This window comes from Rattus rattus, chromosome 9, assembly GCF_011064425.1.
Source record: "Rattus rattus isolate New Zealand chromosome 9, Rrattus_CSIRO_v1, whole genome shotgun sequence".
NCBI classification, from domain to species: Eukaryota; Metazoa; Chordata; class Mammalia; order Rodentia; family Muridae; genus Rattus; species Rattus rattus.
In genome coordinates, this window is record NC_046162.1 from 58366496 (window position 1) to 58379785 (window position 13290).

General features: G+C 48.0%; 1 protein-coding gene across 1 annotated transcript; it reads right to left on the bottom strand.

Annotated features, from left to right (window-relative positions):
* Positions 1–813: 813 nt before the first annotated feature.
* Gip (gastric inhibitory polypeptide) lies at positions 814–8837 on the bottom strand. Its single transcript, XM_032913887.1, has 6 exons — positions 8756–8837; positions 7947–8054; positions 4852–4998; positions 2759–2848; positions 2061–2162; positions 814–938 (listed from the first exon to the last, which is right to left on the bottom strand). Exons 2-6 carry the CDS (start codon positions 8030–8032, stop codon positions 929–931), a joined length of 435 nt encoding a protein of 144 aa, XP_032769778.1. The 5' UTR covers positions 8033–8054; positions 8756–8837; the 3' UTR covers positions 814–928.
* Positions 8838–13290: the final 4453 nt, after the last annotated feature.

Below are 13290 nucleotides of genomic sequence, written 5' to 3' on the forward strand. Positions count from 1 at the left end.
CCTGAGAGTTTTTTAATTGACGTAAAATGTATGTGTGTCTGTGTGGATATACAGAAGTGTGCATGTGTGCCCTCTCTGGCTAGAAGCAGATCTTGTGTCTCCTGGGGTTACAGGCCATTGTGAGCCACTGGATGAGGATTCTGGGAACCAAATTCTGGTCCTCTCATTCTTACCACCGAGAACTTTCTCCAATCTACTTATTCACTGTTTTGCCCTCCCAGGCTCAGCTTAAATGGCATTTTCTTACTCCACTCCATCTAGAAAAGACTCCTGTCTTTCTCCGTGACTCAGGGCCATACTGTGATTAGTAGTGTGTCTGTGTGCTAAAAGACAAAGGCTTGCTGCCCGTGCCATGGCTCATACATGTTCTTCCAGCTACTTGAAAGGCCCATGTAGTTGAAGAACCTTCTCCTTTTGTGTTTATTTGCTTGCTTTTGAGACATTAGGACAGTCTCATGTGGCCAAGTCTGTCCTTGAACTCCTGATCCTCCTGCCTTTCCCCTCCTCAACACTGGTATCATAGGCTTGTGACGTCACACTTCATTAGCGTGCAGGCCTGCCTGCCATTGTGTTCGTGCACTTCATTGTTATATAGAGTGAGTCAGTCAGAATCCCTCTGGTCTGTGTTGGTTCCCGTATGGTTGTAGGATTCATAGAGGAATAGCTCGATGTGTCCCTTTTCCTTGGGTGGCATGGACACCCAAGATACACACACACACACACACACACACACACACACACACACACACACAGAGCCATGCCCTGTGAGTGCTCAGCTGACATTTGAATGAGTTTTCACAATGGACACCAAGGTTTACTTCAGCTCAAGGCTTTATTGGTTTGGTTCTCTCAGAGACTTTGGACCAGGGCAGAAGTAGGAGCTGAGCAAGCTAAGGTCAGAGTCCAGTCCTGCTCCGGGGTAGGTCAGTCACTGGGACCTGAAGAGGGGGAGACAGGAGAAGAGAGGATTGAAGGGAGTTACCAACTTGGAGTCAGCTCAGCAAGGTTGTCCTGCTGTCCAGGTATAGATAAACCACTCCTACCTGCAAATGACCTTTGTCAATGATTGATTAGTAGTCAAAATCCTTCACAAAAGTACCAAGACAGCACCCCCACCTCCCAACACAGATGTGTCCTCTCAACTGGCTTGATCATGTTCTCTGTGTGTGTGTGTGTGTGTGTCTGTCTGCCTGTCTGTGTATATGTCTGTGTGTGTGTATGTGTATGTCTGTGTGTCTGTGTCTGCATGAATGTCTGTGTGTACATACATACACATATATATGCATGTATCTGTGCATGTGTGTGCACATGCATATGTGTACAGACCACAGGTTGATATCCACTCTAATTTTTTTAAAGATTTATTTCCTTTTATTTTATGTGTTTGTATGTTTTGCCCACATGTATGTACAATATGCATACAATGCCTGTGGAAGCCCAAAGAGAATCCTCTGGAACCAGAGCTATGTGTGGCTGTTAACCATCGAATAGCTGCTGGGAACAGAACCCAGGTCCTCTGGAAGAACAGCATGTGCTTAACCACTGAACCATCTCTCCAGCCTTTGTCCACTTTTTTTTTTTTTTCTTTTAAGACAGGGTTTTATTATTTTCTCTTGATGTCTTGGAACTCACTCTGTAGACCTGGCTGGCTTAAATCTCAGGGATCTGACTCTGCCTCCTAAGTGCTGGGGTTAAAGGTGTGTGCCACCATGTCAGGCCCAGCAAGCACTTTACTCACTGGGCTCTCTCTCTCCAATCCTCCTCTCCCTCTTTACCTTCTGGAAAGCACCCAGATGCTTCCTCCACCCCTCCCCAGATGTCTGGGTGTGTTTGAGTTTCTGTGTTTTCCTGGGTCATTCCTCAGTATCTAGACGCTCTCTCTGGAGCAGAACCTAGCTGATGGCTGTTGGGACGAACAGTGGTTATAGAGCAGAACCATGGGAAGTTGCTCTGGCCCAAGTGTCATGAGGGAAAGCTGAGAACAGAGTGGGCAGCTAGGTGAGAAGACAGAGAGCCTGAACTAACAAGCGTACAACAGCCCACACCCCCGTGCTCCCCACCTCAGTCGACAGAGCTCTGCTTGGTCCGCCATCCAGGCCAGTAGCTCTTGAATCAGAAGGTCCCTCAGCACATCTTCATCACTGAGGCTCTTGGGCAAAGAGCTGCAAAGGAGACAGATTGCAGGAGCCAGAATGCTTTGTTTGCAGACAAAGCCGCACTCTGTAACCCTGGCTAGCTCGGAACTTGCTATGTAACCCAAGTTGGGCTGCCTCTGTCTGACTCTGGAGTGCTGGGATTAAAGCATATGCTGGGAGCTAGGGAGCTGACATAACTTGCTGCCTCTGGGTTAGTTCCACTCTCAGATCCTGAGACTCCTCTGTGCAGGGCCTACCCAGAGAATACAGGGTCCACAATCCAGGCAAAACCAAACACAACATTGCAGTGAGGTAGCTCACCAACTCACTTTAGAGAAGTCTGTGAGACTACATCCCACTGACCCCAGAGAGAACTTGCCCGAGCCTCACACTCATTACTTCATAGAGTAGGTGATCTCAGGGGTCTGGCTTTGGGAGGATGCCAAGGTCTCCCAGTGGTCTCCCAGACCTCAGGGGGTCCTCCAGGACTACTCACTGGCACCCTTCTTAAGCTCGTAGAGAAAGGGGTGCCTACTGTGGGGTCCCTGCCTCTACAGGCTGAGAGAGAGAGAGAGAGCAGTGAAAGCACTGTCCCCCTCCCCCACTCCCCACAGTGGACTCACCTCCCCTGTGCCTCTTTCTCCTCATTTCTCTGAGATTGTCCTGCCAGCTCCAAAGCCCGGGCCTCTCTCTGGGTGAGGTTGTGTTTCCAGCTGGAGAAATGAAGACCATTCAAGAATGAATTGGGCTGGAGGGGACAACTGAAGTTCCCTCGTGCAGGGGCACTGGAATCTTCAATACCCCTTCCTGTACTCACACCCCGACACCCCCAGCACTGCCTGTGTTCAGTCTCCTTCACTGATAGCTCTTCAGAATCCACCAGACTAACCAAACAGCAGTGAACAAGACTTAGCCCAGGTTGGGAGAGGCACAGTGGTGGTTTATTTCCTGAGTCTGAAGCAGCCACCACCAAGTAGGCAACCCGCTCCTCCCGCCTTCATCTGCGGACCTCTGTAGCTGGTCTTTCCCTACTTTATGGGTTCTTTCTTCCACCCTCCTCCACCTCTTTTTTTTTTTTTTTTTTTTTTTCCCGGAGCTGGGGACCGAACCCAGGGCCTTGCACTTCCTAGGCAAGCTCTCTACCACTGAGCTAAATCCCCAACCCCCTCCTCCACCTCTTTTATTCCATCCTTTCAACCCCCTAACACTAGACATGAGAGAAGAAAGGATAGAGAAGAAAAGATTGATGTTATCTTTAGACTACTTCCTGCTGATTAGGGCCATTGAGTTCTTGGGGCAAGTTTGATCTTCACCATCAGGATATCTGATTTCTTCTTGTTGTTTCTTCTTTGCGCATGACTACTTAACAAAAACCACGACCAACAACAACCAACGACCCAATAAATGCTACCTCTGGGCCCTAGCATTTATAGACCCTCTGAAAAGTCCCCAGAATTCCAAACATCACATAGTCGCAGAAAACATCTGTTGCTAGCAAAATCACATCCCTCCTACAGCACAGGGCAAATCATAGTCAGCTGCTGTGAACAGTCGGACGTCGGCCCACATCCCACACCAGGGATTAAAACAAAGACATTTTCTTATAACATTTCTACATTTTTCAAGCAAATCAAAATAGCAAAATTATCACTACAACTCTCCTTAGAAGTAAAGGATGGAGGCCTGGAGAGATGGCTCAGTGGTTAAGAGCACTTCCTACTCTTCTAGAGGTCTCAGGTTCAGTTTACAGCACCCACATGGCAGCTTGTTGCAGTGGTAAAAAAATCAGCATGAGAGGTTCCCACTAGTACCACTCTGCGCTTTTCTCGCAGGCTCTCTCTCTGAACCAGGCTCTCTCTCTGAACCAGGCTCTCTCTCTGACCCGGGCTGCTCCCAAGTACTCTCTGACCTAGGCAGTTTGAGGGCTGTTCCAGTGTGGCACCTTGCCACTCTGGTCTCTAGTATTAGTTCCAGCACCCATGGGGCCAAATGGAACTAAACATAATTTATCTCTAATTAGTATCTCTCCTGGTGGCTCTCTGCTAGCCTCGAACTCTCCCAGCTACCTGGTAAAGTCAGGGCTCTAGAAGTCCAGCGTGGGCTGGGCTGTCACATCTCCCTGCCATAGTCTCTGCTTACACTCCCAACAACCCAGTGAAATCATGACTCAATAAACTGTAACTTATCAATCAGATTTGTATGTTAAATTCTCAATCCACAATACATCCTCACAATGAACTCACAACCCATTGATAAGGATAAAAACTGCCCACCTAGATAAGATAAATTTGCCTACAGAAATCCATCCCAACTACCTTGACAATTCAAGACCACCAGGATCTGGGTCATTCTCCATCTCCATCTTGATTCTTCTTGCTCTTTCTCTCCTGCTTCTCCCTCTCCTTCTAAAACCTCTGTTCCTGCCCCTTCACCTGCATAATGACATCAACCTACAGCAGCTCACAACTGTCTATAACTTCTGTACACTCTCTCACAGACATGATGCCAAGTCACCAACGCACATAAAATAAAGGTAAGGATGGGACAACTCATCCTGTGTCCAGTCTGCCTCAGAGCCCTGGTCATGACCATTTAAGTTCCTCATGCTCACTTATTGAAAGGTATCTGTGGAGCTGTGCATCTCGCAGACCATGTGGTCACCTGGGAGAGGGTGTGAGCATAGAGTTTGGCATGGGGACAGGAGGGAGCTACATACTCATTCTTCTTCCCCTTCTGGGCCAGAAGCCAGTTCACAAAGTCTTGTTGGCGGATCTTGTCCATGGCGATGCTGTAATCACTGATGAAAGTCCCCTCCGCATACCTTGGGCCTCGAGGTCGGGGGCCAGCAAATTTAGCATGGGATCTGAGAGGTGAGAGACAGATACGAGGGTACCAGTGAAGGGAAGGTCGGAGAAATCACATTGGTTGATTCAGTCCTTGGGTTTGTAGTCAACCACAATAGAGTGAATTCAGCTGGGCCTGAGAGTGCATGGCTGTAATCCCAGCTCTTGGAATGAGGAGGCAGGAGGATCACTGGAAGTTCAGGGCTAGATGCCAGCTCAAAAATAATAATGATGAAATAGTAACAATGTCACTCAGGAGGCATAGGCAGGTGGATCTCTGCGAGTTCAAGGCCAACCTTGACAGACAGACAGACAGACAGACAGACATAGAAAGGACAGCCAGAGCTACATAGAAAAACAATGTCTCAAAAACATAATAACAACAATAACAGGGTTGGAGAGATGGCTCAGTGGTTAAGAGCACTGGTTGCTCTTTCACAGGTCCCTTTTCTTTTCTTTTCTTTTCTTTTCTTTTCTCTTCTTTTCTTTTTTTGGAGCTGGGGACCGAACCCAGGGCCTTGCACTTGCTAGGCAAATGCTCTACCACTGAGCTAAATCCCCAACCCCTCTTTCAGAGGTCCTAAGTTCAATTCCTAGCAACCACATGGTGGCTCACAACCATCTGTAATGGGATCCGACGCCCTCTTCCGGTTCAGTTACAGTGTATTCATATACATAAAATAAATCTTAAAAAATAAATAAAAATATTATTACTAATAATTAGTAACAATTGCTAATAATGTTACTAATAGTATATTAGTACTACTACTAATAGTAGTAGCAGTAGTAGTAGTAGTAGTAGTAGTAGTAGTAGTAGTAGTAGTAAGAGTGAGCTCAAGAACAGTGAGCTAAAGGACTGCTGAGACGGGCAAACAAAGGGGTTTGCTGCCAAGCCTGACAACCTGAGCTCCGTCCCCAGGACTCACATGATGGAAGGCGAGAGATCTGCTTCCTACAAGCTCCATCCCAAAGAAAGAAAAAACAAAGGAACTGAGTGCCAGATGTGGCAGCACCTGGTGTGATCTCAGTGCCTAGGAGATGGAGGCAGGAGGATGTCAAGTTCTGCTGCTTACGTTTTATTACTATTACAGAGGCTTCCCATGCTGCAGTGCATGTGGAGGTCCATCCGCCTTGTCATGAGTTCTGTGGGTTGAACTTGGGCTGTCAGACTTGCGTGTGACTTAACCATCTCACTGGCCCCAGATGCCAAAGATTTAAACTACCCCTGCTGCATAAACAGACTTTGTCTCTGAAACCACACTAACAATGACGGTACTTGGTGAGGTCACAGAGAGGTCTTACTTTGTGTGGCTCAAGGACTGTATAAGCCTTTTCGGTTTGTACTGGGGAATGAACCCTGTGCCTTGTGCACATTGTCCATGTGTCTTACCACTGAGACACATCCCCAATCTATACAAGCCTTTTGTTTAAGTACATAAAATTATCCTGCCACAGCCCTAGGAGACTGGTCCCTATTTGTGTTTGTGTTTGTGTTTCTCTCTCTCTCTCTCTCTCTCTCTCTCTCTCTCTCTCTCTCTCTCTCTCAGGTGTGTGTGTGTGTGTGTGTGTGTGTGTGTGTGTGTGTGTGTGTGTGCTGGGATCAAATTTACAGCTCCCTGTCCCCATGAAGAGAACAAGGTCCCACCCAATATACAGGACAGATGCAGGATTCACTTGGTCAGTTTGGGTCCAGGTTCCTGGGAGGGGGGCATTGTTTGTTGTTTTAGTTCTAGGGATGGAACCTATGGGTCTCATGCACGGGAGGCAAGGACTGTACTGCAGAGAAGTGTTCCCCAGTCCCAACTCTCTGGGATTTGTTATGTTGTTTTTGATTGGTTTTTGGTAAGGTTCTGGGAGGCAAGGTCTCCCTGACTGGCCGCTGTGTAGCTGAAGTTCACCATGAACTCCTGATCTTCCTCCTGTCTCGCCCCAGTGCTGGGATAAAGGCAGTAGCACAACGGCTCCCTGGGTCTCCATTCTTTTTTGAGAGAGGGTCTCACTATGTGGCCCCGGCTGGCCTGGAACTCAGCATCTCTGTCTCTGTCTCCAGAGTGCAGGAAAAAATGGAACACAGCGTGCTATGTTTCATGGGATTTGAAGTTTTTGTCCTTGGCATCCAACAGGACCTGTCTCTCCTTGTAAGTGCTTGTGCTTCTGATGGCTTTCCTGTTTCACATGTGCCAACTTTGCATGGTACGTGGCTTGTCCTAGAATCTTAGAAAGATCAGTTCTATATTGACAAGTTTCTGCCTTGGTTCCCGGACACAGTATCAGTGCCTTCAGTCTTGTAATGTAGCCTAGGTTAGCCTCAAACTTTCAAAACTCCTGCCTCCACCTTCCAAGTGCTGGGGTGACCGAGTGAGCTTCATGCTCAGCATTGCCCAGTCCTGTAGTTGTCTGACTCTGACTCTGGTCCACCTCTGTAATAATCTATGTGGTTCTTTTCTTTGCCTGCCTTAGTCCATGCTCTCACTGAAGGCCAGAGACCCCCTGTGGATCTTGGTTCACGTGTAATCTGACCTGTGCCTGGTGCTCAGGAAGTTCCTATGAGATCTGAGGGAACGCACGTGTGTATCAGTGATGTCTCTCAGCCACCAACAAGTCCTTCCACAGACCTAGCTAACCAGAGTCTCTTTCTTTTCTACAGTTCTTAATAAGTAATTCTCTAATTCTGTTCTCATGGCACGCTCAGGCTGCAGACGGGCTGTCCTTCTTACCATCCCTCCTCTCAGTCCCGAGTGCCTCCCTTTCTTTTTTTTTCTTTTTTTCGGAGCTGGGGACCGAACCCAGGGCCTTGCGCCGAACCCAGGGCCTTGCGCTTCCTAGGCAAGCGCCCTACCACTGAGCTAAATCCCCAACCCCGAGTGCCTCCCTTTCTTACCACCCCTATTCCAAGACAGCTTGTATTCCAGCACCTGTCCCAGCCCCGCCCTCCCCGCCCGCCCCCCACCTCCCCCGCAACTCCTACCGGAACTCAACCTCTTCTTTTTCTCCCAGCCCGACAGCCAGGAACAGGAGCACCAGCAGCAGAGAGCAGGTCTTCAAAGCCACCATCTTCCTAGATTGTGTCCCCGAGCTGAGAAGGAAAAGGGGCAGTATTATACCAAGGGGGGATCCAGGAGCCCCCCGGTGCTGGGGCCTGAGCGGGTGCTGAGAGCTGGGGTGGGGCAGGAACAGTCAAGGGTTTTGGGCATTCCATGAAATGAAGAGAAGGAACATGGAGCCTTGACCCAGAGCTGATCCTGCTCTGTAGATTTGGAGTGGGGTGGGATGGAAGGTCTGGGAAGAAGAAAGCCGCAAAGGCCTGGGTGGTGGGAACGCCCTTCCTGGCTCCTTACCAGACATCACAGGGATAGGATTTAGCAAGATTATCCCGTCAAGCCCTAAGTTCATAGCAGCCTACCTTCCTGCTTACAACTAAGTGTTACTCAGCCATCATATCCTTCCCCTAAAAGAAAATCACACCGAAAACCATCCTGTTACACACGTCCCTTCTCACAATGAACTATCTCGACTCTTCCTAAAATCTTCCTAAAGTTTGCTCTGAACTTCTTCAGGGGTGTGGACCCATTACAGTATTTAGGAGAGATAGCAAGTAGTGAGAAACCTTGCTCCAGATTCCTGACGACCAAAGCTAGCCCAAGGCAGTGAAACCTGGTCTCCTAAGAATTTCTTTGTACTGTCTTCTGGATTCCCCTGGAGACAAGGAGAGAGTGAGGAGCCAGGAGACCCACTTCCTCCTGGGCTAGCCCGGGCCTATCCCAGCTTCTTTCTTACCCAACAGCTCTTCTTAGCTCTTCCAGGAGGGCAGGATGAGGTCCCTTCCTCCTACCTGTTGGCTCTCAGGATCTTGCTTCAAGACCCTGTGTTAGCTTCCTTATATCCACACACCACAGGGTGCTGATTAACCTGAAAACCTCTTATCTTTGAAGCTCAAGCCCACTGCTCCTGCCCAGTGAACCCCATTATACACCTAATCACTTTTCCCTTTGCTCCGGGGCTGTGCTAATGGGTGATTAACATTTGGGTATCTGCAGTGTTATCTGGGACCTGCCCGGTGGTAGGCTGAGCACCCCCTTCTCCCTCCCCTCTTTTTTTCTGGGCACAGGGCCCGCTGTTCTTCCCCCTACTTCCTGTTGGATTCTGTGGGTACAAAGGGTTGCCTTGGTGAGGGTCAACTGGGGCGACACTCTCTGAGGGAAGGGGCACCCCCACAAAGCTGTAGGTGACTTCTGAGGGAACAGAAGGGATCTGGGATCTGAATCCCAGATGTGGATGTTAACTGATAATGGTGGCACTCCGGAAGTGATGCTACCTGAGGTAGGTGTCTTGAGAGTTCCTAGTGACTAGGAACTTAGAGTTTATAGTCACATGGTTTCCTACTTGGGGCAATATGAATGGGATGACAGGGCACATTTATATGTTGGAGGCTCAAGAAAGGTATAGCTTCCTCCACAAAGATATATTTTTATTTATTTATTTATTTATTTATTTATTTATTTATTTATTTATTTATTTATTTATTTATTTATGTGTTTTCCAGACAGGGTTTTCTGACTGTCCTGAAACTTGCTCTGTAGACCAGGCTGGCCTCGAACTCAGAGATCCTCCAGAGTGCTTAAATTAAAGGTGTGTGTGTATATGCATATATATTGTATATATTATTTGTTTTATCCATATGGCTGCTTTTCCTGCACACATGTTTGTGTACCACATACATGCCTAGGGCCTGAGGAGGTTGATGAGCTTCCATATGGATGCTGGGAATTGAACCTGGGTCCTTTACAAGAACAATAAGTGCTCTTAAACACTCTCCAGCCTTAAGATATTTATTTATTTATCTATTTATTTATTTCTCTCTTTCTTTCTTTGGTAAGTAGCCCAGGCTGGTCTCAAATCTGATGTTGTCCTTGAACCTCTGATCTTCCCTCTACTTCATAAGGACTGAGATTATGTAGTGCTAGGGACTGAACCCAGGGGGCTTCGGACATGCTAGGTAAGCATGCTCCCAATTGTTACGTCCTTAGTAGCTCCGTGTAACGATTTATAAGCCAATCATGGTGGAGTTTGCCTGTTCTCAGAAGGTTGAGGAAGGGACTGGAGAGATGGCCCAATGGTTAAGAGCACTGACTGTTCTTCCAGAGGTCCTGAGTTCAACTCCCAGCACCCACATGGTGGCTCACAACCATCTGTAATGAGATCCGGGGCTAGAGAGATGGCTCAGTGGTTAGAGCACTGACTGCTCTTCCAGAGGTCCTGAGTTCAAATCCCAGCAACCACATGGTGGCTCACAACCATCTGTAATGGGATCCGATGCCCTCTTCTGGTGTGTCTGAAGACAGCTGCAGTGTACTTATACATACAATAAATAAATAAAAAAAAAAAAAAAAAAAAATATCAAGGGGTTGGAGAGGTGGCTCAACGATTAAGAGCGCTTGTTGCTTTTGTGCAGGACCCAGGTTTGGTTCCAAGTGCTCACTCACATGGCAGCCCACAGCCGTCTGTAACTCCAGTTTCAGGGAATCTCATGTCCTCTTCTGTGGCCCACTGCATGTACATGCATGTACACAGTACACACATCTATGCATACACACAAAACACTCATATACATAAAATAATCTGTAAAAAGACATTTTAAAATATTTTAAAAAGCTGGGCTTTGGTGGTGGCACACGCCTTTAATAATCTCGGCACTTGGGAGGCAGAGGCAGGAGGATTTCTGGGTTTATGGCTAGCCTGATCTACGGAGCAAGGTTTGGGACAGCCAGGGTTGCACAGAGAAACCCTGTCTCAAAAAAAAAAACAAAAAACAAAAAAACAAAAAACAACAAAAAAAAATTTGTAAGAAGAAAAATCAAGAGCCTGTCTCAGAAGACTCGACTTAAATAGCAAATGCCCTCACAACATCGTAAGTCTAACCCAAACACAACTCTGCTCGAAAACAGAAACAAAAAAATAGGTGTGAAAACCAAGCCCCTCCTCAACACCAAAGCTGTGATCCTGTCACCACGCCGTCCTCTTTTGTCCCAGGCCCTTTGGAGGTTACTTCATCCTTCTGAGCTCTGAGTCAGGGACTCTATCCCTTATCAATCTGAAGGCTCTCTAGGAGGAGCCATGACACTGGATCACATCCTTTCAGCTTAGTGAGGTTTCTTGGGGTTTGAGGCTGTCTCCCTCTCAGTCCAGAGATCCTTGAAAAGCTTTATTTGCCTTTCCTTTTAAGATATAGCTCGGACCACAGGGTTCAGACGCCATCTTTGGCAGTCCTGGGAGGCCTTTTTCTTGGTCTCTTCCTTCCTTTCCTTCATCCTGGCCCTTGGAACCCTTAACCCAGTAAGCTCACGTCCTGCCTATAGCCCCAGGGCCTAATGGAGGTCACTTTGCTACTCTGGCAACCTCAGTGGAAGATCTCCTATGGAGTTAAGTGTCCTTGTGGGATGAGAGGTCGCTGGACTGGAAAGACTGCTCACTTCTGCCTCCTGGAAACCTAGTCCGCCTACTCGGCCATCACTTAACATCTAGACAGCCTTCTTCCCTGGGAGCCAGCCGTGCCTTGCATCTCCCAGCTACCAGAATGTGGAAGATTAGATGTCCGGACAGATTTACCTTCCAGAGGTGAGGCAGGGGCTGCTTGAGATCTTGGACGCTGCTCAGTAACATAGTTAATAGGCTTGTGAAGTTTGTATCAAAGCTGGGCACTCCTGTCTGATAGTGGAGGGTACCACAAACCAGGAGAGACCATTCTCTGGGCTGTAGAATCTGGTGCCAAGGCAAAGTCAAGGAAGGCTCTGTGGTAAGTCCCTAAGACCATGAGAGCCTCTCTGGGTCCTCTGTGTTCCGAGATGGTGCCTTCCCTCCCTTTCTACCAGCCTCTGCAGCCATCTCCCAGTTGCTCCTTGATTTCTTTGTTGTTGCTATTTTTTTTTAATTATTATTGTTTGTTTACCTGAGATAGGATGCTGTCTGGAGCCTTGACTGGTCTGGAACTCCCTATTTAAACCAAGTTAGCTTCAAACTTGTAGTAATTCTCCTGTCTCAGCCTTTTTCATGCTGGCAATACAGGAGTGTGTTCCTATGTCCATAATCCGTTTGCTTGCTTATTTGAGACAGAGCCTTAGATTGCCCAGGTTGACCTCAAACTAACTGGTTCGCTGTATAACTGAAAATGCCTTTGCCTTCCGGACTCTCTGCTGCTACCACCCAAGTGTTTGGATTATAGGTAAGCCCTACCATACCCGGTCTTATTGTTTTGTTTTTCTTTTTGTTTGTTTGGTTTCGTTCTGTTTGAGAAAGGGTCTTACTCTGTAGCTGAGACTCTCCTGAAATTTACTATGTAGCCCAGGCTGGCCACCTCTAACCCACAGAAATCCTCTAGCCTCGGCTTCCCTCTGTGTTGGAATTACAGGAACTAGTAACCGGCTTGTTTGGTTTTGGGGAGAGAGTTTTGTTTTGCAGTTCAGGATGGCCTCCAACATCTAGACCTCCTACCTCAGTCTCCCAAGCGCTGGGATTGTAGGCATGTGACACCGTCAAAAGTCTGCCCTTGGTCAAGAAGTGGTCCTGTGCCCGGAACTAGGCAAGTCAAAGACAAGGTGTCCTGGGCTCTGGGAAGGGCAGGTGGTGGGCTGGAGTTTGGAAGTTTCTACACTTCTGAGGGAGCAACAAAGCCAAGAGAAGAGAGCCAGTAAAGACCAGAGACAATCCAGACACCCCATGAGTCCCCAAAGGTCCCCTTGGGAGGGAGGAAAGCAGAGAAACTGATCCTGGGAAGGGCCTGGAGGTTGCAAAGCTAGGGTAGAACTGTTTCCTTTTCACTGGGGTGCTGGGGATCAAACCTGGGACTCTGCAAATATTAACTAAGTACACAGTCCACCGCTTGCACACCCTTAGCACAGGCCTGCGGACTTGATTAAGTCCAAGGGCAGTTCAGCATAGCAGACCAAACCAAAAGGAGCAGAGCTCTGAGGCTCAGAGTCCTGTGTGCTTTCAGGCGGAGGTGTGGGCAGGGGTGGGTGTGGGCGGGGGGGTGTGGGGGGGAGGAGTCAGAAGGGAGCACAGTCCCCTTCTGCCTGTTTCACTACAGAAAAGTTTTGGTTGTGAGGGGTCAAAGGACACAGTCAATGTGAGTCAGGAGGACACCCTAATTGGCCCTAAACATGGAGAGAATGCGTAGCCCAGGTGATAGAGAACCCTGAAAATTAAAGGTTCAAGATGAGGCAGAGAGAAGCTGGTGTGGTGGGTAGGTTGTCCCTGTGATACTTGCAAGGCTGAGGGAGGAGAGCTGCTTGTTTGAGGCTAGCCTAGACATAAAG